At 43.7% G+C, this 27,525-nt stretch overlaps 1 protein-coding gene across 3 annotated transcripts in view; it reads right to left on the reverse strand.

Annotated features, from left to right (window-relative positions):
• The window catches only part of PRMT7 (protein arginine methyltransferase 7), a 162,759-nt gene that overhangs the window by 61,128 nt on the left and 74,106 nt on the right, over nucleotides 1–27,525 (reverse strand). For all 3 annotated transcript variants that reach the window (XR_011024816.1, XR_011024815.1, XM_068260746.1), the window contains exons 15-18: nucleotides 25,982–26,056; nucleotides 13,369–13,529; nucleotides 11,804–11,900; nucleotides 11,502–11,692 (exon numbers count right to left, since the gene is read on the reverse strand). Coding sequence is in view for 1 of the 3 variants with exons in the window: in XM_068260746.1 (XP_068116847.1) it covers nucleotides 11,528–11,692; nucleotides 11,804–11,900; nucleotides 13,369–13,529; nucleotides 25,982–26,056 (498 nt within the window). In the remaining 2 variants the exon portion in view is untranslated. The remainder of the gene's footprint in view (nucleotides 1–11,501; nucleotides 11,693–11,803; nucleotides 11,901–13,368; nucleotides 13,530–25,981; nucleotides 26,057–27,525) is intronic.

The following is a 27,525-nucleotide window of genomic DNA, read 5'->3' on the forward strand; positions in this document are numbered from 1 at the left end:
AGGTAAGGATCCGCATCTTCTAAAAGTTCAAGGCTTTATTAAATCTTCTTAAAATACATTACAATGAAAATGCACCGTCATGCAAAAAGCATCATCTTGTGAGCAGAGTCAGAGCTTTTCTCTTAAAGAGATTCTGTAAAAAAATATATATTAAAAAAAATCAGCCATTGGGGTACTTACTTCAGGAAAGGGAAGGTAGTGTTACAGGTGCGGGTCCCCTTCTCACATGAGAAGTGAGGTCCCTTTTTATGTTGAGAGGGAAGACCGGGAGCCCAATAGTGCAGTATCGTTAGTGCAACCTGACGACTAGATGTTTTGGGCAATGAATACTCACAAACTTTCCTGCAACCACCGTATCTGCGTGCGGGAAAAAAACTTTCCCACTCGGCATCCCGGATCGATCTGGAACCGGGCGGTCGCTCTCCTCCCGTGGTCCTCTCTACTGGTCGATAGAGTCACAGCGTAGTAGAGGTCGATACCTCTGTGGGAGGTATAGGGATAACTGGATAGAGGGTGTGGGGAGGTGCCCAATCTGTATAAATGTGATAAACCTGGTATACTATATATAGTAAAAAAAAGAGGCATCTTACCTCTACTGAAGACTCAAAAAGATTTTTTTTTTTAAATAAAGACTCCCTATCCATCTTTGAGTCTTCAGTAGAGGTAAGATACCTCTTTTTTTTTACTATATATGGCAGTGCTGTCCAACTGGCGGCCCGCGGGCCGCATCCGGCCCGCCAGGCCACCTGCTGCGGCCCGCTCGTCTCCCTGGGATGCAGGCATGGCTTGCGCTATGGGCGCCATGCCTGCTCCCTCTTACTGTGTCCCCGCTGGCCTCTCCGGTGTCGCCGCTGGCCCCTCCTATGTCCCCCTGCTGCCGCTGCCTCTCCTATGTCCCCCCGCTGCCGCTGCCTCACAGATCAGACCTCACAGATCGCGGCGACTGATGTAAACAGAGGGCGCATGGTACCCGCACGGAGTACGTCACATGCGGAAGTGAATCATCCACTATCCTAATCTAATGTCCCACATTGCTAAGTTCATGTAAATTTGTCTCCACCCGTGGCCACACCCGCATTCTGGTCCATGGCCACACCCATTTTTCGGCGCGGAGCGCTACGCGAGCCGCTCAATGGAACCCTCGTGTTTTCTGGCGCGCGTAACTTCACCATTATTTAAAATTGCATTTTGTGAAAAGTGCTGCCAATCTAATTATCCTTTAATTGCATTTTTTTCGGGGGGGGGGGGTTGGGGCTCTAGCAAGAACCTTCGGCCCTCCACCATGGGGGCTGAAAAAAAAATGGCCCTCCATGCCCATGAAGTTGGACAGCACTGATATATGGTATACCAGTTTTATTACATTTATACGCCTCCCCAAAACCTCTATTCAGGAAGGGGAAGCCTCAGAATCATAAAGAGGCTTCCCTCGTCCTCTTCAGCCTCTGGGATCCAGTGCTGGCTCCCCCGAACAGTGGCGATGTATATATTTACCTCGCGCCTGTGCAGTAGAGCAAACCCAATCAGACTCAGCTATTTCCGCTGGAGCTCAACAGAAAGCTGCTACTGCGTCTGTGCAGGACAAATGTCCATTACCAGCTAAAGCGGGAACACGTCATGGATTTTAACTTCATCTTATGCAAGACTGTAGTTACACTTTAAAGTGGTCTGAAACTCTGACATAACATTCAAAAAAATTGGGAGGACGGGCTCTGTGTGTTGGGCGACATCTGGACGGGTGATGTAATCTGATGGTGTTTCCATTTCTTATGCTGCTACATTGTTTTACTCATGAATGTGCAATAAATGCTGATTGAAGCGCACTGGTGCCCACGCTTCTTCTCTAAAGAGTGACCAAGTTGATGTTTGTTCTGTGGAGGCACAGTGAGAAAACAGCTTGCACTATACATGTGGTCTTCTAGTGATCGTTGGAGTGCGGGGATCATTCCTTTTTCCTTCCCCTCAAGTGGATACAATTATGCAAGACTGTAGTTACACTTTAAAGTGGTCTGAAACTCTGACATAACATTCAAAAAAAAAATTTGTTTTCCTAATTATTATTACTCATACAGTTATTTGATTTTGTGCACACATAATATTGTCTGTTTACAAATTACAAGTTTCCAAAGTGTCGTTTTTCTTGCCCTGAAAACTGACATTGCATTTTATTATTTTTCTATTATAACTGGTTTTAATTATATATTAAAATCTTTTAACCACTTCAGCACCACAGGGTTTTTTGCTTAAAAACCAGAGCAATTTTCACATTTCAGCGCTCCTCCCATTCATTCACCAATAACTTTATTGCTACTCATCAGATGTAAATGATCTATATCTTGTTTTTTTTTGCCACAAATTATGCTCTGTGAGGGTCATATTTGCTTTTAGTAATAATGTTATTATCTGTGCATTTTAAAGGGAAAAATGAAAAAAAAATGAAAAAATACACTATTTCTCCATTTCCATCCACAATAGTTTTCAAATAAACAATGTTACCATAGGTAAAACCCACACATTGTACTCTATCAGTAATTAAAAGCCCTTATCTTCATGATTAACAGTAATACACTCTCATGGCATACATATTTTAAAAGCTAAGTCCCTAGGGTAACTATGTATTCTCTTTTCAATGCTGTCACTTTTGTTTTTTTTTTACAAGTATTTATTTAGGGGTATAGAGTACATGAAAATAACAGTTTTATTGCTTTTCATTCAGTTTTCCGGTAAAAAAAAATCACATGACTTAGCCCTCAGTTGTCAAACAACACAAAATCTATTCTCTCACTTGTCACGGTTAAAATGATACCCTATATACATAATCAGATAGCTTATTGGGCATACAGCACACTGTTTACCACAAGTACGCCTATCTACTCCCCTGAGCTTCAAGTAAAGTTTTGTGGGGAGTAGATAAGCGTAGCAAGGGAGGTGAAGTGGTTAATGAGCTATTCTGAACACTGTGTGTGCTTGAAGCAGAGACAGTTTCTCAAAGAGTGTTTGTTTACATTCCATTGTTGATATATTTGTGTTTAACAAGTAAAAAATATACTGTTATCTCCAGTTTGGATGCAGATTTGAAGCTGAATAGCAGGAGAAAGTGCTTTGTTTAACCATTTCAGTGATGTTCTGCTAGAATTTTTTTTCTGGGATAGTAGCTTTCAAGCTGTGAGGAATCTTTTAGAAAAAAAGTAGAAATGCTGGCTTTCAGACCACTTTAAGTAAAGGCTTGCTTGAAATTAGGAAGCGTTCTAGAACTCCTACGCCACCACTACTGCACTCCGCAGCATTCTTGAATTCTGTGGCCCACAGTACTCCAGAACTGCTGCATCCTAGAACTCTGCAGTCAGCAGCATTCTGGAACTGAGGTATTACAGACCCCTGCAGCATTCTTGAATTCTGTGGCCCATAACATTCCAAAACTCTGATGGTCATTACATTCTGGAATTCTGAGGCTAATGGAATTCCAGAACTCTGAAGCATTTTGGAACTGTGCATTATTATTATTAATTGAATTTATAAAGCGCCAACATATTATGCAGCGCTGGACAATAAATATATACAATGATACAAGGATGACAGACATAACAAGGTTATACAACATAGAACAAAGTTATACATGCAAATTGTACTAAATACATGATCATGCAATATGGGCTGGTTAGGTAGGCCCATTAATACAAGTACAGACTGTCATAGGACAGGAGTACATGATCCTGTAGATTACACTAGGGAATGGAGGACCCTGCCAGAGGCTTACAATCTAAAGGGTGGGGTGGAAACACTAGGTGGGGCTGTTAAATATTCAGTAGATAGTTACTGTGTGGCAGGAGGTGGGTAGGCTAAATAAAGAGGTGGGTTTTGAGGGCTTGCTTGAATGAGTTGAAAAAGGGAGCAAGTCTGATGGGTGGTGGAAGGGCGTTCCAGAGGGTGGGTGCAGCTCTTGAGAAATCCTGCAGGCGGGCATGGGAGTGAGAAATGCGTGGGGTGGTGAGGCGAAGGTCTTTGGAGGATCGGAGGGGGCGACCTGGTGTATACCTGTGAACAAGCTCCGAGATGTAGGTAGGGCAGGTTTTGTGCACAGATTTAAACGCCAGGCATAGAATCTTGAAAGTTATCCTGAAACGGATAGGGAGCCAGTGCAGGGATTCACAAAGGGGAGATGAGAATGCGGAGCGGTGCAAAGAATGGATGAGTCTTGCAGCCGCGTTCATCACTTATTGCAGGGGGGCAGTGTGTTTCAAGGGGAGGCCAGAAGGGAGGGAGTTACAGTAATCAAGGCGGGAGATGATGAGGGCATGGATGAGCAGTTTGGTCATGTCCAGAGTTAAGAAGGGGCGGATCTTGGGGATATTACGGAGGTGGAAATTGCAGGCTCTGGTGATGTTTTTGATGTGTGGGATGAAGGAGAGTTCAGAGTCCAAGGTGACACCCAGACAGCGGGCCTGGGAGGTAGGGTGAATGGTTGTTTTATCGATTGTCAGGTGGAAATCTGGGAGGGGTGCAGCAGCATGGGGTGGAAAGATCAGGACCTCAGTTTTGTCTAGGTTAAGCTTCAGGAACCTAGCAGACATCCAGGAGGAAATTGCTGAGAGACACGTGGAGACTTTGTTTATGGTGGTGGATGAGAGATCGGGGGTATGGAGGTAAATCTGCGTGTCATCAGCATAGAGGAGATATTTGAAGCCCAGGGAGGAGATAAGCTTGCCAATTGAGGAAGTGTATATGGAAAAAAGAAGGGGGCCCAGAACAGAGCCCTGGGGGACCCTAACTGCGAGGGGAGCAGTGGTTGAGGAGGAGCCATTGAAGGAAGTTGTGAAGAAGCGATTGGATAGGTAGGAGGAGATCCAGGTCAAGGCAAGACCATGGATGCCCATGGACTGTAGTGATTGGAGGAGGAGGGGGTGGTCAACAGTGTCAAATGCTGCGGAGAGATCAAGGAGGAGCAGGATGGAATAACTGCCTTTGGCCCTGGCAAGGGTAAGGTCATTGACCACCTTGGTGAGGGCTGTTTCAGTTGAGTGTGCAGGTCGGAATCCAGACTGCAGGGGGTCAAGTAGGGTATTGGTGTTGATGTATTGGGTAATGCGTTGGTGGACTAGGCATTCAAGGAGTTTAGAAGGATAGGGAAGGAGGGAGATTGGGCGGTAGTTTCAGGGTAGTGCTGGGTCGAGCGAGGGTTTTTTCAGCAGGGGAAGTACAGTGGCCTGTTTGAATGCTTTGGGGAAGGTGCCTGTGGAAAGGGAAAGATTGAACAAGGAGGTGAGGACTGGGGCCAGGTCAGGGAAGTGGGCAATATTCTAGAACTCTAAAGCTCATGGCATTTTGACACTCTCTAAGGCATTCTGGAACTCTGTGGCTCATGGCATTTTGCCACTGAGGCATTCCGGAATGCTTTTTAGCTCATGGCATTCTAGAACTTTAATGTATTCTAGAATCTTGCAACCCATGGCATTCCAGATTTTGCCAGTCCGCGGTATTCTGGAGCTCTGTAGCATTCTGGACTTCTGTGGCCCACAGCATTGCGCGTGCATCTCAATCGGTATTCCCGTTCATCTCCATCTGTAACAACTCATTTAATGTAGGTCTTTAAATTGTTTCAAAATAAACTCAGTATTTATTTCTAGTTTCTAGATGGTATCGTGTTTTAATATCAGATCAGTAACATGTCACCCTGTCCCATTACAGCTGACTTATAAACACTGTAGCAAATGTGGAGCTGCTGTCCAAAGCAGCCAATCACAAATCATGTCATCAGGGGATTATTTTCCGGTGAGACAAAACATCATCAACCATTTTATAAATGCCCTAATATCACTTTACACATGTCTCACATTACACTACACCACATCATTGCAAGGCCTTTATTGATCCAATGTTGCATGAGTTGATATAACTTACATGTATAATTGTCCTACTGAAGAGGAAATCCATGCAAGACAATACCTCCGCCTTGTACAGTTCAGTGTAAAGATCAGGACTACAGTATATAGCCATTAAACTCAAACCATATAAATGTTTTTGTTTTTGCTATTTCCACTTGTAATCATGTTATACAGGAGTCTCTTGTCACACTACACACCTATCAGATGACAGCAGCCATTATCTCGCACAGGAGTCATGTTCTGATTTCACAGTAGTCACCTCACTGATAGGCCAGAGAGGAGATTCACAGCCTCAAAACTAGCATGGCAGCTTCCATCAGACATAAGTTTAGTGCAATGCCTGATTCCATTTAAAGCACCACAATCACCAACAATTGTAAAATGCATGTGTATTCATTTGTATGTGTGTGTGTGTGTGTGTGTGTTTGTTCCAGAATGAAATGCACTTTACTTTTTTCTTATCCCCCAGGCAGTAAAGATCTGACAGATTTTGGACAATTCTATCTCCTTATCGGGGTTTCTCAGAGTTTTCTTTTATTTCAAAAGCATTTACTCAACAGCAGTAGCTCAGTCCAACAACCAAAATAGCATGCATGCGAGAAGAGAGGCTGACAGGCTTCCTTATATAGATTCTTTCCATAGAGTACTTTTCTAAAGAATAAAGGAAATACTGAAAACCCCCCGTGAGGAGATGGACTAGACAGATTTGTACTGCCTACTGTAACAGCAACATAGGAAAAAAGTAATTTATGGCTCATTTTACTCTAGGAAAAATGTACTTCTTATAAATATGCATTTTCCAATTTTACGCATTAGTGATCCTTTAACATAGTGACAATATTAGCTTGGCTGCAAAGCTACAGATGTCTGCTAATAGACTATGTTACCCAATCTATACAGCAATTCCTATATAGAAATTCACAATGGGCTATAGAACTGTATAATACTGAGTGGGGGGAAGGAGCAGCAGAAAGTCTTTGGCTGCAGGGAACACCGTAGCAAACACATACAAATATCCAACATGGTCCATTACAGAAGATGGCAATGCAAATTATGGAAGACACCATTGTGATTGATTATTTCAAGCAACAAGAATTGTATGCCTGCCTGAATCTAGTGGACCTATTCTTTAATTAAATGGGGATCAGATCAATAATGCAATACACTTGCATTATCGGTTTAAGCCCTATTTTAGGATACAGGTTTGTCACAATGATCTGTAAAAGGTTGCTATGGTGTACTACAGAGAGGCAGTTTACATCCAGGAAGGGAAAAGGGAACACTCAAGCCGGTTTCCCACTGCAAACTGGCGGTGCGGCAGCCACACTGCACCAAATAAACAGGCCTTCTGGGAATACCACATTACTATGTGGTATTCCCCATCTGGCATTGGGCCAAGCAGGAAGTGGCGCGTGCTTGCGGTCACTTCCTGCTTTCAGGGTATGCGGAAGTGCACAGAAGTGTATTGTAAAAATACGTTTCCGCGCCGGTAATTTTTAAAAAATCCGTGTCGCCATAGACTAACATGACTTCCGGGCCGCCGCAGAAGACACGTGGTAACGTAGTTGTGAACCTGCGTCGGGGATGTGGCAAAACTGTCACTTCAGTTGCATCACACCGTACTGTGGAAGACTTCTACTGCCCGGCGGTGGGATGCGGTAAAAACGCCGCACCACCTGGTGTGAAAGGGTCCTTAACAATCGGTTTCAACATTTCATAAGCATATTTTTCAGAAGTGACCAGCGTACCCTGAAGTTGGTTTACTATCAGTATAGGCACAGAGTACCAGCTTACATCATATGCATCAGAGGTGACAAGCCTGTATCCTAAAACTGGTCTGAAATCAACAGCGAAAGTATATTCCATTGTTGATCAGAGCTCCACACTTAAACTTTTTAATCTTAATTAAAACAGAGCAAGGTTCAAAATTGAACTAAGCAAATTCCAATCACAATCAGGCTGAACATTTACTACAATTCCCATCATTTCAGCATTACAGTGGAATACATATTGAAGAAACTATCAAAGGGCTTACTAAACTGTTCTATTTTAGAATGACTGCATATCGCAAACAATCTGTTCTGTTTTACATCAGGTAAGAATATGCAGCCTTGTCCATCACCATAATCTGGAAGAATGGCGTCTCTTCACGGATGGGCAACACGGTGGCATAGTGGTTAGCGATCTCGCCTTGCAGAACTGAATCCCTGGTTCGAATCCCAGCCAGGGCACTATATGCACGGAGTTTGTATGTTCTCTCAGTGTCTGTGGGTTTCCTCCAGGCACTCTGGTTTCTTCCCACATCCCAAAAATACATATAAGTTATTGGCTCTCCCCTAAATTGGACCTAGACTATGGATACATGCACTATGCATAGACATATGATTATGGTAGGAATTGTGAGCCCCTCTGAGGGACAGTTAAGTGACAAGACAATATACACTGTACAGTGCTGTGGAAGATGTCGGCACTATATAAATACTAAATAATAATAATAGCATCTTCCAGCTTTATGTACCGCTATGAAATGTGGCTGAAGGTGAGGTAAAAGGGCAATCATGGGGTAGTGACAGAAGCAGTAAGGCTGGGTTCACACATAAAAGGTGTACAGTTCTGTTTCAGTCCTGTCCTGTCAGTTTTCATCAATTTTGTAACAGCTTTCTATGACTGGGATTAGCACAAAAATCTGTACAGCTCCGCTCCAGTCCTGTCATCCTGTCATCTTTGTATCAGTTTCATTTGAGTTTTCTATGGCTGGGTTCCCACATAAAAGGTGTACACAGTTCCATTTACAATCCTGTCCTATAAGTTTTGTATCAGTTTACTATGGCTAGGTTCACACGTAAACAGCTCCATTCTGGTCAGGTAAAACGGATAGAAAACAAAACTGACAGGACAGGACTGAAACTGTACAGATGAATGTGTGAGCCCAGCCTTAAGACCTAAATAAGACCAGCACTTTCTTCTTGCTGGATCTTACTGGAGAGGTAAGAACAGCTTGCACGTGCTGTAGTTCTAAGTGGTGTGCTCCAAATGAAAAGCAGTCTACTGAGGAACAGAAGGACAAAGGAAGGACAAGGAAGTAGGACAGACGGAGGGATAAGGTACTGCCCACCATATTCAGGTTTTTGTATGGGGAAGTGGGCAGGCCTTCGTGAAAGTCACCATCACTGCATTCTCCCCTTGAGTAGGCAGACTTGTAATTCCCACAACGTTAGGCTTTGAGTAATATTAGCATCACAGCCTGCTCACAGTACACTACAAATATAAAACCAATCTTAAGTCTCTATGGATAGGAGCACAGCTGCAGGCGCACACAGGTGTATAATACAATTTTGAACTCAATTTAGTTCTAAAGATAATACTTATAACTTACCAATTTTTTTAATCGATATCTGGCCAATTCAATCAATGGATCAAACCTGCTAGAAATCGAGCCCCAAACAATTCCCAATGACCCGATTTCCAGGCAAAATCAGTCAATCACATACATCTGAAAATGTCAGACGATCGGCAGCAGGACGGCAGCGTGTCACTAGAGGCATTCAATTCGATGACCGATGAAGCTACTCTCAGTTGTCCACAGCGCAGTTCAGGTCTCTCCTCTCCCTGCTTCTTCCTTACTTTCGAGTTCCAGGCGCTTGTGTGACCTCCCAAATTATAGACGCCAAATACTAGAGGCCTTTAGTGGTCACATAAGGTACATGCCATGCTGCCCCTAGTGTTTAAGTTCTGCATTACATCACATAGACTCAGGAGGGAAGGAGGAGGCACTGGCGGGGAGAGCAGAGTGCGGCAGGATTGCACGGCGGACAGAAGAGAAGCTTGGGCTACACCGGGGGTGGGGCAGACTGGGAGATCCAGCAGGCGCACACAGACTTTAAAAGATTTCATGCTGCAATCAATTGAATTTCTGTGTTGTGTGTAGAGGGATTGGAGCAGATATATCCCTTTCTCATCAGATAATAATCGGAAAGGATTCTGTCTGTTGGCCTGAGGTGTTGCTAGGATCCAAAGAGATCTGTGACACTTTTGGGCACTCCAGCTGGAAAATGGGTGTGGCCACACACCATAATGTGGGTGTGGGCATGGGTGGAGCCAAAATGTACATGAACTTAACAGCGGTCTAAGTAGGCCTGCCGAGCAAAATGTTTGATGAAGCCGTCATCTCCATTAATACAATAAACAAAATGCAGCATATATCATAAATAGGCAGTGCCACTTAAACATAGCTAAGCAGAGTTACCTTGCTTCTGTGCTGCCACCACAACTCCCAGCATGCCCCCATAAAAGAACCACAGCTCCCTGCATGTCACATAGAGGCACCATAGCACCCAGAATGTCCGCCATTGATGCAACACAGCTGTCTCTGCCCGGGGACATCCAAGACACGTGCCACTGATCTTTGGGACTAGCAACGCCCTACTGTTGGCCATATCGACCAGTGTATGATCACCTTTACACTAATCAACATGGTTACTTTGAGAATTTGCCATTTCACTTTAGTTAGTTGGGTTTAAAGAGAACCAGAGACTAAGCACCCTCATGTATTTTACCATATATATAAATGGGAACATGACAGTAAACACCTACCCTGCTCTCTGTTTCATTCTTCTCTGCTAAATTTGCCTGTTATCAGCTCTGATAAGAATCCCCGACTGAGCATTCAGTCTAGCTTTGCCCCAGAATGTTATAGTTAAGTCAGTCTTCTGTGATGTCTTTTCAAGCCCAAGCCTGCCCCCTTGTGGCTCTGATTTCCTGCTATGTATCCTCTTAGCAGGAAACAGAGCCAGGTGGGGGCGGGCTTGGGCTTGAAAAGACATCACAGAAGACTAACTCATCTATAATCATTCGGGGCAAAGCTAGACTGAATGCTCAGTCGGGGATTCTTAGCAGAGCTGATAACAGGCATATTTAGCAGAGAAGAATGAAACAAAGAGCAGAGTAGGTGTTTACTGCCATGCTCCCATTGATATACAGTATATGGAAAATACATGAGGGTGCTTCGTCTGGTTCTCTTTAAGTACAAGTACATTATCATGTAAAGCAAAATTATTATTATTATTATTACTGGAATAAAAAAGCCATCTTATCCATTATCTCACACTTCAAACACTAGCATGATATTACATTTTATATGAATAACAAATCTAAATAATTGTCTTCGCCTGGTGGTGAAGTGTCAATTCTCCTCCTGGAAGTTTGGGAGTACAGGCCACACCCCCACCTATAGTTCTCTGAATTGTGGCATGAGAGGCAGTCCTGATAACACCTCTTCCCACAGGACAAACTGAAGCACAGCATCATTCTCCTGGGAAGCAGCACTTTGTTTCTAGGGTCAAGGAACTCGAGCAAGAAGAGCCCAATGGTTGTCAAGACTTTGCTGCCTGAAGGCATTTTAAATATTCAGACTCATTTTCATATTAAAGTGGGGAAGTTCAGGGAAGGAGGGAGATCAGGTTGTTTAATTCTTGGAGATTGGCTTTAAGATAGGGCTGTCTTTTCTGTTTAAGGGCCAAGAAACAAATTTGTTGCCAAAGAAACTAATAACAATAAAATACCTCATAACCCTGATCCAGTCTTCCCAAAAATAAGGGACTTGCTTTGGAAAAAGTATTTTACCTGAGAGAAAAAAAGGTTAGGGAGTGCTAGAATTTAGAGCTGAAGTTCATTTGAATGTCTCCATGTTTGGGACTGAAAGTCAGCTGGTAGTTGACTGAAGTGCAGGGCTTCATAGAAGACGGCTCCAGCTCCGTGACTGAACTGAGGAAGAAGACCCCTTGTTTGCTGTGTGGATACCACTGACAATCGCCCTGAGACACACAAGAACAGAAGTGATCAGGCATGTATTCTGTATGTTCAGTTACTGTTTCTATGAAAAAGTTATCACTGGCTGTGGGAAAATCATGCTTCTGGTCACTTACCTCCTCCTCAGACACTCCCAAAAGGCCAGTACTGACACGCATGTCTTCTGTCAGCTGATATTCCATCCACAGTACTACACCATGACACATTCCCGACCTGTCAGAGGCAGAAATACCATAAGAGGCAGAACAGCAATGAAAAGAAGGAAAAGCTTTTTATTCAATACAGGGGACCTATATTTGTACATAACAAGCTATTCAGCGCACTTTTAATATAGACAGTCTCTTGTACATGTGTACAATGTTCACAAAAAAGGTAGGACTTCGCTCAGCCCAGTGGATGCAGTGGTGAGACAAGACTTACCGCAAGTCAGAGAGAGTACATAGAAAGGAGGTACTCCGCACTTGCCTAAAATCAATACCGTTTATTTTAAAAACTTAACATCAAAATAGTATCATACAGTGTAGCTGACATGTTTTGGACCCGGAGGGGCAGGCCAAAGTTCTAATTTGTATATTAATTTGGTAATGTTTTTATCTGAAAGTTTTGTATTTGTTTTTTTTAAATGTTACTGAAGATAACCGTTTAGCATGCTCTTCACCTTCACCAGTATCTATGCTAGTCACTAATCCAGGACTATGCAGATCCAGTGATCTCACTGACTACAAGATTGTTCCAGGTGTCTGAAACTGCTGAAGCCAGAAAATAAACTTTTAAAAACAAATGAATAGCAATTACCAAGATCTCATGACTGCAGGTGTTCTCTAACACATGCTAGACATTTTAAAACACACACATCTCAGAGATGAGTACTGAAGAGAAGACGTTTGGGTCATGAAGTGGGTTGTTTTGAGCAGAACTGTAAAGCTCGTTGGATCTCCACTGCAAACTACAGTAATATAAGAGTTGTATATGCAGACAGAGGCGGCAAAAGAATAAAATTGACTAAAAATGTTAAAATGAGAGGAGGCAGAGGTAGACTTACCTCCTCCAAGCAGACACACAAAGAGACTGTTGTATACAGGGTGGGCCATTTATATGGATACACCTTAATAAAATTGGAATAGTTGGTGATATTAACTTTCTGTTTGTGGCACATTAGTATATGTGAGGGGGGAAACTCTCTTTCATACAGCAAGACTTTAAAAGACATCTGAGGTGAGAAGCATATGGAGGCTGCCATTTTTATTTCCTGTTAAATACAGGTTGCCTGGAATCCTGCTGATCTCTTTGGCTGCGGTAGTGTCTGAATCACACACCTGAAACAAGCATACTGAGAATCCAGTCAAACTTAAATCAAACATCTGACCTGCTTTCTTGATCAGGGTCTATGGCTAAAAGTATTAGAGGCAGAGGAGCAGCAGGACAGCCAAGACATTTACACAGTTTAAAAGGAAATAAATATGGCAGCTTCCATCTCCCTCTCCCTTCAGGTATCCTTTAAATATCAGACTCTTGCAACATGACTCGCTTATGTAGGTACATAATGATAAACTTCTCAACCTCCGCCAAACCAATGGCCAAGTGATTTCATTAGCAAAGGTTTGGGATATTAAGGAGCCTAGTATTGTGTCCTTAGTGGAATAGGCCCTGATAGAAGGAATGGAATCAGCATTATACGCACCTCACTAGGTTTACAGAGCCCTCTGATTTCATGACATCACCTGGGACCGCCTCCTGGAAGTTGAAGGTCATGGCGTTTATTGGGTCAGACAAGGCCCTGCAGGGATATTCCCAAAGAGCGTGGGGCTCTGCCTCCCTCAGTTCTCGAAAATCAAGAGATTTCTGGAAGAAAAAAAAAGAGGATGAGGAAAGCAAAGGATGTAAAGATAATACAGGTCAACATGAATTATAGTGGGATCAACTGAATATAGGTCCGTTCTCACTTCTGTGCTTTACAGTTTTTGAAAATTGAGTGTCTAATCTGAAAAGAAAATGCAATACATTTTGTATCACTGATACTTTCTGTAATTTAGGCTGGGATCCTACTTGAGCAAGACCATGAATGGCCAGCGGAGTGTCTGCTACAATGGCCCATTGTGGGCCGGCTGGAGCCTTGGTGGGATGCATTTCAACCATAGGCTATATGGGAAACACATCTGTTCTTCCAGAAAAATAGCGGTCAGCACAGAAGTTACCACAATAGATCCAATGGATCCCGTTGCAGTTTGACAAGTGACTATTATAAAATAGGATCTAATCACTGTCCGTTTTGTGTTGCAGTGAAAATGACAAAAAAAAGGTTTATTTTACAAAGGTAGTAGATGGAGAAAGGGCATCTAAGGGCTGATGTTCACTAGGAGCCGTGGCAGTTTCCGATTCGGGTGCAGTTCCTGTTCTGCTGCGTAACTGCAGCCGTGCCATGCATAAATCTGCAGCATGCCGTCCACATTCGCAATCTCTAAGCCGTGCCACGCATAAATCTGCAGCATGCCGTCCAGATTTGCAATCTCTAAATCGTGCCACACATAAATCTGCAGCATGCCGTCCAGATTCGCAATCTCTAAATCATGCCACGCATAAATCTGCAGCATGCCGTCCAGATTTGCAATCTCTAAATCGTGCCACACATAAATCTGCAGCATGCCGTCCACATTCGCAATCTCTAAACCGTGCCACGCATAAATCTGCAGCATGCCATCCAGATTCGCAATCTCTAAATCGTGCCACACATAAATCTGCAGCATGCCATCCAGATTCGCAATCTCTAAATCGTGCCACACATAAATCTGCAGCATGCCGTCCAGATTCGCAATCTCTAAACCATGCCACGCATAAATCTGCAGCATGCCGTCCAGATTTGCAATCTCTAAATCGTGCCACACATAAATCTGCAGCATGCCGTCCACATTCGCAATCTCTAAACCGTGCCACGCATAAATCTGCAGCATGCCATCCAGATTCGCAATCTCTAAATCGTGCCACACATAAATCTGCAGCATGCCGTCCAGATTCGCAATCTCTAAACCATGCCACGCATAAATCTGCAGCATGCCATCCAGATTCGCAATCTCTAAATCGTGCCACACATAAATCTGCAGCATGCCATCCAGATTCGCAATCTCTAAACCATGCCACGCATAAATCTGCAGCATGTCGTTCAGATTTGCAATCTCTAAGCCGTGCCATGCATAAAACTGCTGCATGCTGGCCAGATTCACACCGCAGTGTGATCTGGATGGTAAGTCACTAGATAGTTAGGCAGTGTTTCCCCACCCCACACGTAGGCAGGGAAATGCTGCAGATTCAGCCCAGATTCGGGCGTATTGGAAAAAGGCCCTAAGGCAGACGAGACGAGCTGAATGATAGAGTGGGAGAAATCAGTCAGGTCAGATAACATTGTCCAACTTTCCCTTGTACTCCATACTCTCTTCACAATGAACACAGAGGTAAGCTGGCCTGAACATGCCTCAGGGGGACACGGGTTAAGCCCATACAAACACCTGACGGCTCAATTGTATTTGATTTTGGTAAAGCTCCTAAAAGGCTCACAGATGATTTAGTAATGCAGACATCAAACCAACAAACGTTGATTCTGGTGATACCTTTAATGACTAACAGTGCATGGTTTATTGCAAGCTTTCGAAACGTTAAGTTTCTTCTTCAGGCATTATACAGAACTGGATCAGAACCGTACAATCACCGGAATCAACGTTTGTTGGTTTGATGTCTGCATTTCTGCGTCTCGATTAACAACGGACCACACTTCACTTGCTTCACCATAGATGATTTAGTGCGACCTAAGCAGAAAGTGATTGGTAGAGATGGCCCACCATCATCAAACATTAAAGTGACAACTGAAGCGGAAAAAAAAAAAACCTTATGCTACAATAAATTGTATCTGTAGTATGGATAATTCATAGAACATTCGCAGCAAAGAAAAGTCTCATTTTTATTTATTGTATTTATTCAGTTATACAGTAGCAGTAAAAAGTATGTGAACCCTTTGGAATTATATGGATTTCTGCACAAATTGGTCATAAAATGGGATCTGATCTTTATCTAAGTCACAACAATAGACAATCATAGTCTGCTTAAACTAATACCACACAAATAATTACATTTACATGTTTTTATTTAACACACTATGGTGTAAATCGCATTCTTGAAGTCATGCCACAGCATCTCACTTGGGTTGAGGTCAGGACTCTGACTGGGCCACTCCAGAAGGCGTATTTTCTTCTGTTTAAGCCATTCTGTTGTTAATTTACTTCTATGCTTTGGGTAGTTGTCCTGTTGCAACACCCATCTTCTGCTGAGCTTCAGCTGGTGGACAGTTCTCCTGCAAAATTTCTTGATAAACTTGGGAATTCATTTTTCCTTCGATGATCGCAATACGTCCAGGCCTCAACACAGCAAAGCAGCCCCAAACCATGATGCCCCCACCACCATACTTCACAGTTGGGATGGGGATTTGATGTTGATGTGCTGTGCCTCGTTTTATCCACACATAGTGTTGTGTGTTTCTTCCAAACAACTCAACTTTGGTTTCATCCATCCACAGAATATTATGCCAGTACTGTTGTGGAACATCCAGCTGCTCTTTTGCAATTTTTAAACGTGCAGCAACTTTTTTTTGGACAGCAGTGGCATTTTCTGTGGGATCTTCCCTTGAGCTCCATTCTTGTTTAGTGTCTTACATATCGTAGATTCACAACAGGGATGTTAGCATATGCCAGAGACTTTTGTAAGTCTTTAGCTGACACTCTAGGATTCTTCTTCACCTCATTGAGCATTCTGCGCTGTGCTCTTGCAGTCATTTTTACAGGACATATTTTATACAAAAAACACTTGCCGGCGCTGGAGCACTTTCTTCTAACAAGCTGCGTGACACGTAGAGGGATCCCTTAACCCCCAAATTACTTGATTTATCCACTTGAATGATACTGACACGCGCTATATCTTAATTTTTTATTATTGTTATCTTCAAAACTAATTTTCCTTAAAACATAGAAAGCACATACACTCACTCCAATATCTAAATGCAATCACATACACTCATCCCTAGAGAGGCCTCTCTTATATAAAAAAGGAAAAAAGGTTTTTCTATGGATCCTCATAAAATACAGTCTTAAAAAAATCTTCCTTAAAAAAATAGGTATTAATTCATCAATAAATTGAATAGTTCGTTTTCATCAGCAGATATATGATAGTAACCTCTAGTAAATGCAATAGATTCTCCCAAATACTCCTCCAATACAATTTACTAGTCCGTGCCAAGCGGTTTATCAACTGCGCCCTAGTATAGTAACCTTGCACTCACGGTTTCCTCTTTACAGGTACTCCGCCGCTTAATCAGGTCCACTCAGGATCTTAATAGGATCTCGTTGCCGCTCCGGCTCCCAAACAGCCCCGTTCAACTATCTCCGGGGAATTTCAATCTGCGTGCCGCTCTTCCGACTGGCGTCCCCCGTACAGCATACGTCACTTCCGTCTGTAAGTGGCAGGCGTCCGCTCGCTGTACTGCACGTTTCTCAGTCTTCCGCATGCACTTTCCTTAGTTCAAGTGTTTGGAGAGCTTGTAACAATCTGTATAGGTCCTGGAAGTGGCGTGCTGTAAGCGCGCAGCAGCCGCCAGCAGAGTTCCAGCAACCTAAAGTGGTGACGTCACCTGAAGGATCCATAGAAAAACCTTTTTTCCTTTTTTATATAAGAGAGGCCTCTCTAGGGATGAGTGTATGTCATTTTTACAGGACAGCCACTCCTAGGGAGAGTAGCAGCAATGCTGAACTTTCTCCATTTATAGAAAAGGGGCCAGATTCACAAAGCGGTGCAAACACTTTGCACGCCTGTGAAAAGCCCTTTATCACGCCTAAAGTTAGTTTAGGCGTGATCACAAGTAACTCGCGCGAAGCTCCCGCACGCAAAGTGTTGCGCGCGCGCAGCGCCCATTAAGCCCTATGGGACTTTGTGCGCGCGCCTGCGCGTTTGCACGCGGGAGCTTTGCGCGATCAGCAGCACAAAGCGGTGATAACTCTGCTAGTGCAAAGGTTATCACGCCTAAAGTCTTTTAGGCGTGATAACTGAGTTATCACCGCTTTGTGAATCAGGCCCAATTTGTCTTACCGTGGACTGATGAACTGCAAGGCTTTTGGAGATACTTTTATAACCCTTTATGCAAGTCAACAATTCTTAATCATAGGTCTTCTGAGAGCTCTTCTGTGCAAAGCATCATTCACATAAGGCAGTGCTTCTTGGGAAAAGCAAACCCAAAACTGCTGTGTGTTTTTTATAGGGCAGGCCAACTGTAACCAACACCTCCAATCTCATCTCATTGATTGGACTCCAACTGGCTAACACCTCACTCCAAGTGGAGATGTTGTTAGTCTAGGGGTTCACATACTTTTTGCACCTGCACTGTGAATGTTTACATCAGGGGTCCCCAAACTTTTTCGGTCAAGGGCCGGGTCAACATACTTCAGACTCCTGGGGGGCCAGAGTATACATGAAATGATGTAGAGAAATATAACATTGAGACTAGGTATTGGAGACAGTGCCTATTAACATGGGCAGCCCTCATGTCTCCCATTTAACCAGAGCAGATGTTATGCGCCACAACACAATGCAGATAACGTGACCCTAACATAGCAAGTCATATGTTAGCCATAATAATAGAAACCAGATAGACAAGCACCAAAATGGGGACAGACGTGTGCTTGAGTGGATAGACCCAATAGCCCTCAATGAGTCAAACGAAGTCCAACACGAAGAATCCTCAGCACCACGTCAGTGATGTATAGCTCTTTTATTGTTTAAAATGACAAAGAGATAGCCATAACAGCGACAGACGCTGTTTCGGACAAAGTCCTTCCTCAAGCTGTGTCAGGCTCTCTCTGAAATGTAACACAAATGCTACCCTTATATATACTAACCATGAGTACAAAGTAACCAATCGGGATGCAGAGAGGAGACGGAGGACCTGATGGGGAACTGCAGAAAAGCCAAGTAAGTTCCATCCCCTATGACACAAATCAAACTGACCAATCACACAATGACATAGAAATTTTAAATCCTCCTTAACTCCTAACTCCAACAGTCTAACACAAGAGGACCTGATGGGGAACTGCAGTTCACTCTCCCATGTGTCACGCCAGACAACTTCCTGAAAACGTCATGCTGACCTCATGACGTACGCATAGACGCACGCGTAAAACCGTCAGTGCATGCATAAAAAAGTACGCGTTCCCGTATGCGTAAAATGTGTCTGCGCAAGCGTAGAAACGTATGCGTAGTTCCCGCAGTGAGAAACAATACATTACAAGACCAAATGCAAAAAAACATGCATACGAATGTGATGCGTAAACTCGTAATCGAACGCGTAAAGAAATTTAAATGGCAAAGTCAATAGCCTGACACATGAGGGTACCTAAAATACCTGCCAAAAGTGTAAACACATATAGCTATGTGTAAAAATATCTATCACCCCCTTCAACATGAGCCACAAAGGGCGCATGTGAAATGGCTAGTGACGCACATAGGTAATTTAATAACTAGAAAATTGGCATATCTAAGAAGGTCAAAACAAAAATAACGGTCTACCCGTGTCCCCCCTGCACCCCAAGTACATAAAAGAGACACACATCACAACATATTTAGAAGCTCTGGATATAAACCAACTACTACTTGCCCTAATAAGGGAAAGAGATATGTGGATCACAATATATAACTAGCATGTTATACCCACACCCCCACCAATATCCAATTCAATCCAAGGGTCAAAGACAACAACTACACGCAAAAAGAGAGATCGTAATCTCTATTCAATCTACTATCACCTAATGTTCCCAGGCATTTGATCGAAACGGCTCCCTCCTGAGGAGTTCCCTAGATCTATCACCCCTGAAATCACTGGGGACCCCATCTAAGGTTGGGACCCTTAATTACGAGACTGAATGGCGGCACATAGTAAAATGCTGTGAAACAGCTTGTTCCATATTGCGTGTCCTAATGGCTGATTTGTGAGAAGCGATACGTTCGCGCAGCTGCTGTGTAGTTTCACCCACATAAACCAACCCACAAGGGCATCTAAGTAAGTATACAACATACGAGGAATCACAGGTATAGAAGCTCCGTATAGAGAACCTCTCACACCTGGATGGATGCGCGAACGTATCTCCCCTCACAATATGGCTGCATAGATGGCAGCTTAAAGGAATACTTAAGTCTAGAAAAAAAAATGACATTTACTCACCTGGGGCATCCCTCAGCCCCCCGAAGCTGGATGGTGCCCTCGCAGCCCCGCTCCGATCGTCCTGCCCCCGCCGGCGGCTACTTCCGGTTCGGCGACAGCCGCCGACAGGCTGGGAACGCGGCTGATTTTCCGCGTTCCCAGCCGCTGCTATCACTCTCCATGCTGCTATAGCGTATATATATACGCTATAGCAGCATAGAGAGTGATAGCAGCGGCTGGCAAACGTGGAAAATTAGCCGCGTTCCCAGCCTGTCGGCGGCTGTCACCGAACCGGAAGTAGCCGCCGGTGGGGACAGGACGATCGGAGCGGGGCTGCGAGGGCACCATCCAGCTTCGGGGGGCTGAGGGATGCCCCAGGTGAGTAAATGTCATTTTTTTTTCTAGACTTAAGTATTCCTTTAAGCATGGAAAGGTGCCCCTTCTAGAGGTCGCCGCAGGGGTCACATGCCTAGGTTTAATTTTATCTCTCACTGTAGGGGCCCGCTTAAATGAAAAAAGGGGCAGGTAACAGAACTCCTCAATATGAGGAAAAGATTGTTTCAAGAGAACCCAATGTTTCCTCACAATAGACCCCAGCTGATTGCTGCAGGTATTGTAACGGGAAAGAAAGGGGAGTCTTGGCCCGGAAACACGTTTCCTACGTGAAGGCAACTGCTCCAAGGTATGCTCCTAATAACCTCTGCGTCTATACTGTTCACTGATTTCTACAATACGGGTCTCTCTGACAACAGCATCCGAGACACTGCATCTCACTCTGCGCAACTGGCCCGCCGGAATATATTCACGGGTAGAAATGGGATGAAAGCTATTAAATTCCAGGAAAGCGTTTCGGTCAGGAAATCTCCTCTCAACTAAATCAGCCTGATGTATACAAGAGACTTACCGGTGATCCTATTCACCATATACGTAGGAGAATACAGACTGTTCTGGATCAGGCTTATTCCAGAAACATCATTGATGAGGATCTCCGCAGATTTTTGTTTTGTGACCACCCCGCTACCCCCCAGTTTTACACGCTACCAAAAATCCACAAGTAGAGTTGGGCCGAACGGTTCGCCTGCGAACGGTTCAATGCGAACTTCAGTGGTTCGCGTTCGCGTCCCGCAGGCGAACCTTTGCGGAAGTTCGGTTCGCTCCATAATGCACATGGAGGGTCAACTTTGACCCTCTGCATCACAGTCAGCAGGCCCAGTGTAGCCAATTAGGCTACACTAGCCCCTGGAGCCCCACCCCCCCTTATATAAGGCAGGCAGCGGCGGCCATTACGGTCACTCGTGTGCTGCCTGCGTTAGTGAGAGTAGGGCGAGCTGCTGCAGACTTTCTCTCAGGGAAAGATTAGTTAGGCTTAACTTGTTCCTGTCTGGCTGCATACCTGTTCTGTGAACCCACCACTGCATACCTGTGCTGTGAACCCACCACTGCATACCTGTGCTGTGAACCCACCACTGCATACCTGTGCTGTGAACCCACCACTGCATACCTGTTCAGTGAACCCACCACTGCATACCTGTGCTGTGAACCCACCACTGCATACCTGTTCAGTGAACCTGCCACTGCATACCTGTTCTGTTCAGTGGACCCGCCACTGTATACCTGTTCATTGAACCCACCACTGCATACCTGTGCTGTGAACCCACCACTGCATACCTGTTCTGTGAACCCGCCACTGTATACCTGTTCTGTTTAGTGAACCCGCCACTGTATACCTGTTCTGTTTAGTGAACCCGCCACTGCATACCTGTTCTGTTCAGTGGACTCGCCACTGTATACCTGTTCAGTGAACCCGCCACTGCATACCTGTTCTGTTCAGTGGACCCGCCACTGTATACCTGTTCAGTGAACCCGCCACTGCATACCTGTTGTGTTCAGTGAACCTGCCACTGCATACCTGTTCTGTGAACCCGCCACTGTATACCTGTTCTGTTTAGTGAACCCACCACTGTATACCTGTTCTGTTTAGTGAACCCGCCACTGCATACCTGTTCTGTTCAGTGGACCCGCCACTGTATACCTGTTCAGTGAACCCGCCACTGCATACCTGTTCTGTTCAGTGGACCCGCCACTGTATACCTGTTCAGTGAACCCGCCACTGCATACCTGTTCTGTTCAGTGGACCCGCCACTGTATACCTGTTCAGTGAACCCGCCATGGTGCGCACCAGTCCAGCACGGCCGTCACTACACAAACAGCTGTTTGCGGTGCGTTACACGGTGAGTTTGGTGTGTCAGTGTGAAGCAGTACCTTAATTACACTACCTGATTGATGTATACACATGCAAGATGTTTGAAAGCACTTTAGGCCTGTCATTTAGCATTCAATGTGATTTCTGCCCTTAAAACGCTGCTTTGCATCAAATCCAGATTTTTCCCCGGGACTTTTGGCATGTATCCCACTCCGCCATGCCCCCCTCCAGGTGTTAGACCCCTTGAAACATCTTTTCCATCACTTTTGTGGCCAGCATAATTATTTTTTTTTTTCAAAGTTCGCATCCCCATTGAAGTCTATTGCGGTTCGCGAACTTTAACGCGAACCGAACCTTCCGCGGAAGTTCGCGAACCAGGTTCGCGAACCTAAAATCGGAGGTTCGGCCCAACTCTATCCACAAGAACCTACTCCGGCCACCGGGGAGACCCATTGTGGCCGGGGTAGGTTCGATTTTTGTCCCGTTGGCAACATTTCTAGATAGGTTGTTACAACCTTTTGTTGTAATATTGGATTCATACCTGAAGGATACAACTATGGTTCTTGATAAGCTGAATGCATTGCATGTTGGATCTTCTGACATTTTGCTAGCTACTCTTGATGTGGGGGTGTAGAGGCTGTAGATTGGTTCTTACTTACTCAATCGGATCTCTCCGAAGAGCAGAGGAAATGTGTTATTTCTTTACTTAGGCTCATACTGGAGGAAATTTACTTTGTCTTTGAGGGCATATACTATCAGCAATGCAGGGAGACCTCCATGGGGTCCAATGTGGCCCCATCCTACGCAAATCTTTTTATGGGCCTCTATGAGGAGGCATTTGTTTATACACATGAGTATTATCGTAGGCATGTTGTATGCTGGCTACGATATATCGATGATATATTTTGCGTGTGGAAGGGGTCCCAGGAGCCCCTGGCGGTCTTCTTTGCTGATCTCCACGAAAGCTGTCCGAGCATTCGTTTGACCGCTCATGTGCATTCTGAGCGTGTTACCTTCCTAGACACTGTGGTGATCCGATCCGGAATGACCTTTTAAACTGACTTATTTGTCAAACCAACTGACCGAAATGCTTTGCTGGAATTTACTAGCTTTCATCCCATTTCTACCCGTGAACATATTCCGGGGGGCCAGTTGGGTAAAGTGAGACGCATTGTCTCAAAACCTGTTGTCAGAGAGATCCGTATTGTAGAAATCAGGGAAAAGTTCAGACATAGAGGTTTACTGGAGTATACCTTGGAGCTGTTGCCTTCACGTAGGAAACGTGTTTCCGGGCCAAGACACCCCTTTCTTTCCCGTTACAATACCTGCAGCAATCAGCTGGGTTCTATTGTGAGGAAACATTGGGGCCTCTTGAAACAATCTTTTCCTCATATTGAGGAGTTCTGTTACCTGCCCCTTTTTTCATTTTAGCGGGCCCCTACAGTGAGAGATAAAATTAAACCTAGGCATGTTACCCCTGCGTCGACCTCTAGAAGAAGCACCTTTCCATGCTTAAGCTGCCATCTATGCAGCCATATTGTGAGGGGAGATACGTTCGCGCATCCATCCAGGTGTGAGAGGTTCTCTATACGGAGCCTCTACACCTGTGATTCCTCGTATGTTGTATACTTACTTAGATGCCCTTGTGGGTTGGTTTATGTGGGTAAAACCACACAGCGGTTGTGCGAATGTATCTCTTCTCACAAATCAGCCATTAGGACACGCAATATGGAACAAGCTGTTTCACAGCATTTTACTATGTGCCGCCATGCAGTCTCGTAATTAAGGGTCCAAGCCTTAGATGGGTGATTTCAGGGGCAATAGATCTAGGGAACTCCTCAGGAGGGAGCCGTTTCGATCAAACGCCTGGGAACATTAGGTGATAGTGGATTGAATAGAGATTACGATCTCTCTTTTTTCGTGTAGCTTTGTTGTCTTTGACCCTTGGATTGAATTGGTTATTGGTGGGGGTGTGGGTAAAACATGCAAGTTATATATTGTGATCCACATATCTCTTTCCCTTATTAGGGCAAGTAGTAGTTGGTTTATATCCAGAGCTTCTAAATATGTTGTGATGTGTGTCTCTTTTATGTACTTGGGGTGCAGGGGGGACACGGGTAGACCGTTATTTTTGTTTTGACCTTCTTAGATACGCCAATTTTCTAGTTATTAAATTACCTATGTGCGTCACTAGCCATTCCACATGCGCCCTGTGTGGCTCATGTGGAAGGGGCTGATAGATATTTTTACACATAGCTATATGTGTTCACACTTTTGGCAGGTATTTTAGGTACCCTCATGTGTCAGGCCATTGACTTTGTTATCAAATTTCTTTACTCATTCGATTACGAGTTTACGCATCACATTCGTATGCATGTTTTTTTGCAGTTGGTCTTGTAATGTATTGTTTCTCACTGCGGGAACTACGCATACGTTTTTACACTTGCGCAGACACATTTACGCATACGGGAACGCGTACTTTTTTATGCATGCACTGACGGTTTTACGCGTGTGTCTATGCGTACGTCATGTGGTCAGCATGGCGTTTTCAGGAAGTTTTCTGGCGTGACACATGGGAGGGTGAACCGCAGTTCCCCATCAGGTCCTCTTGTGTTAGACAGTTGGAGTTAGGAGGTAAGGAGGATTTAAAATTTCTATGTCATTGTGTGATTGGTCAGTTTGATTTGTGTCATAGGGGGTGGAACTTACTTGGCTTTTCTGCAGTTCCCCATCAGGTCCTCGATCTCCTCTCTGCATCCCGATTGGTTACTTTGTACTCATGGTTAGTATATATAAGGGTAGCACCCTGCAGGCCACCAATATTTAAAGATGCAGCGGACTGCATCTTTAAGTAATACATTTTGTGTGTGGAGGGCCGGTAAAAAAGCCTCAGGGGGCCGCATTTGGCCCGTGGGCCTTAGTTTGAGGACCACTGGTTTACATGGTGTGTTCAATAAAAACATTTAATCATTTGTGTGGTAGTAGTTTAAGCAGACTGTGATTGTCTATTGTTGTGGTTTAGAAGGAATATTACATTTTATGACCAATTTGTGCAGAAATCCATATAATTCCAAAGGGTTCACATACTTTTTACTGCTACTGTATGGATTTTCTGTTTATAATATTGCATCATCTATTTGCATAGATAACAATTGAAGTTTTGTAACTCTTCCTATACTGGAAACAATATAAGACTCATATCTGTGCTACTAATATTCTACTTCTTAGCTGAACTACACATATAAAACATTATCTCACAAGTTTATTTTCACTTTAGATTCCCTTTACCACCTCTTTATGGAAGTGGCGAGTGCTTGATCAGTGGTGATCAGCCCTCACTGGACAAAACCTATTCAGGCAGGTTTAGATCAGCACATCACAATCAATATCTCCAAATGTATTCCACGATCTGCAATGAAGGTTATACTGTGCCTGCATAATTCGTGAAAAGGGGACCCTGCAAGATCTGAAGATAACTGTCGGACATTTTTGCAGATCACAGAATAATTAGCATTTGGATATTGATGATCCTGATCGTGGTGTGTGAAGCAGGAAGTGTTAACAAGCCCTAAGCCGATTGACTGCCTCATTATAGACCCTAAACTGAATGTGCTTAAAATATACAGTCCATTACTATAAGCAGTTTGATTGTTATGGTATTGCCTGTATAAATAATTATTTTTGCTATCAGATATAGTAGCTGTAATAGTACTGAGATATGGTACTAAGGTATGGTAAGATGAAATGCATTAGCAGGCCAATAAAATGGAATAGATGGTATATGGTCACCTGGGTTCCATCTACATCGGATACGAAGCTAATGTAAGAGACAAACACAAAGAGACATAAAGAAGCGAATGAAACCTTAATCATTTCATCCATGATTCTGACATCAAACCCCTCGCAGCTTCCACATGGGCTCCGGATTCTCCAAAGATCCTGGAAAGAGACAAATGCTTTTCAGGTCAGAAAAATATCCATAACAGCAGATTTAAAATTACTTTTGTTCATGTATTCATTCACTTATTTATATCAGATATTAATGTTAACTGGGGATGTGATCTCAAAAACGCATTCAACAGCGCTAGAATAAAACATGAATTCACTTTACTACACACACCCATTCGTACCCCCACTGCAGTGCGTTCAACTTTAGGTGCAACTTTTTAGTGGGGATAACTGGAGGTAGTATCAATATGCTATTGAAGTGTATTTGACCGTATTTTTCGGCGTATAAGATGCTCCGGAATATAAGACGCACCTAGGTTTAGATGTATATTCACACACTCCCCTGTACAATTGCAGCTCACCCCACATCCAGTGACGTCAGATGCACCTTGCTCCGCGGATCAAATATACGTGAGTGCGCTGGAGTAGCGCGGGGCATAGAGCCGGCATTTTAAACTGTTTAATGCTATGAACCTTTATTGTTTTTTACATGTTAACATTGGAATACACTTGCTAGCTATTGGAGTATGAAGCATTGATCGTGGACTTATTGAAATTGAGTGCTAGATCCACCTGGATGTGGGGTGGCTGCTTTCTGGTGAGCTGTTATTGTACAGGGGAGTGTGTGAATATACACTGCGTGTGAAGCACGGTTTACCACTGGACACTTTGGGTGTATGCATGATAACTGTCAGCTATAACAGTAATGCACTATGTTTAGTCCATTTGAATTTTACAGGTAAAGGAGTGGCTACTAGGAGCGCTGTCTTTTCATTTTTACTGGTTAATTAATAGGATATTTTATTTAACTTGGTGTATGTAGGTGTAATTGTATTATTTGGACACTAGATGTCCCCCACTTATTCTTGTGTACTGTACACAGTAAATGTAGTGTGTGTATTCTCAGTTTCACTTTCTCAATGACCACTGGCATCTCATTGATGCCGATGATCATTGATCACAAGTACTTTATTAGTGAATGGAAACAAGTTTTCCCATTTCCCGATGGTTTATTTTATTTTATTTTTTCAGTTTATATGGCTATTCATCTCACTTCACAAGACTTGTGGGCTGCAAGATAACTGTGCTAACCACTTAGATACTACGCTGCCCAGATAAAAAAAAAAAAATTAAAGTAAAAAGAAAAAAGGTACAAAAATGGTATCATTTGCTTACAGCAACCAATCAACACCCTCATTTCTTATCACAGTTTAAACACAACAGGCGGCTCTGGGTATCTCCAGCCTGTTACGTGACATTACTATCATTTACTTTTGTCTGTCAGTGATTGCTTCATTTTATTCTTACAGAAACAATGTATCAATGCACATTTTGATAGTGATGTCATAAAAAGCAGAAAAAAAAAAACCCTTTATGTTTACTGGATCTGCCAAGCTAGAATTATCAGGTCAATCAAATATAATAAAAAAGTACTAAGAATAACTCGTTTTGGTGGATGT

Source organism: Hyperolius riggenbachi, chromosome 11 (genome assembly GCF_040937935.1).
Source record: "Hyperolius riggenbachi isolate aHypRig1 chromosome 11, aHypRig1.pri, whole genome shotgun sequence".
Classification (NCBI taxonomy): Eukaryota; Metazoa; Chordata; class Amphibia; order Anura; family Hyperoliidae; genus Hyperolius; species Hyperolius riggenbachi.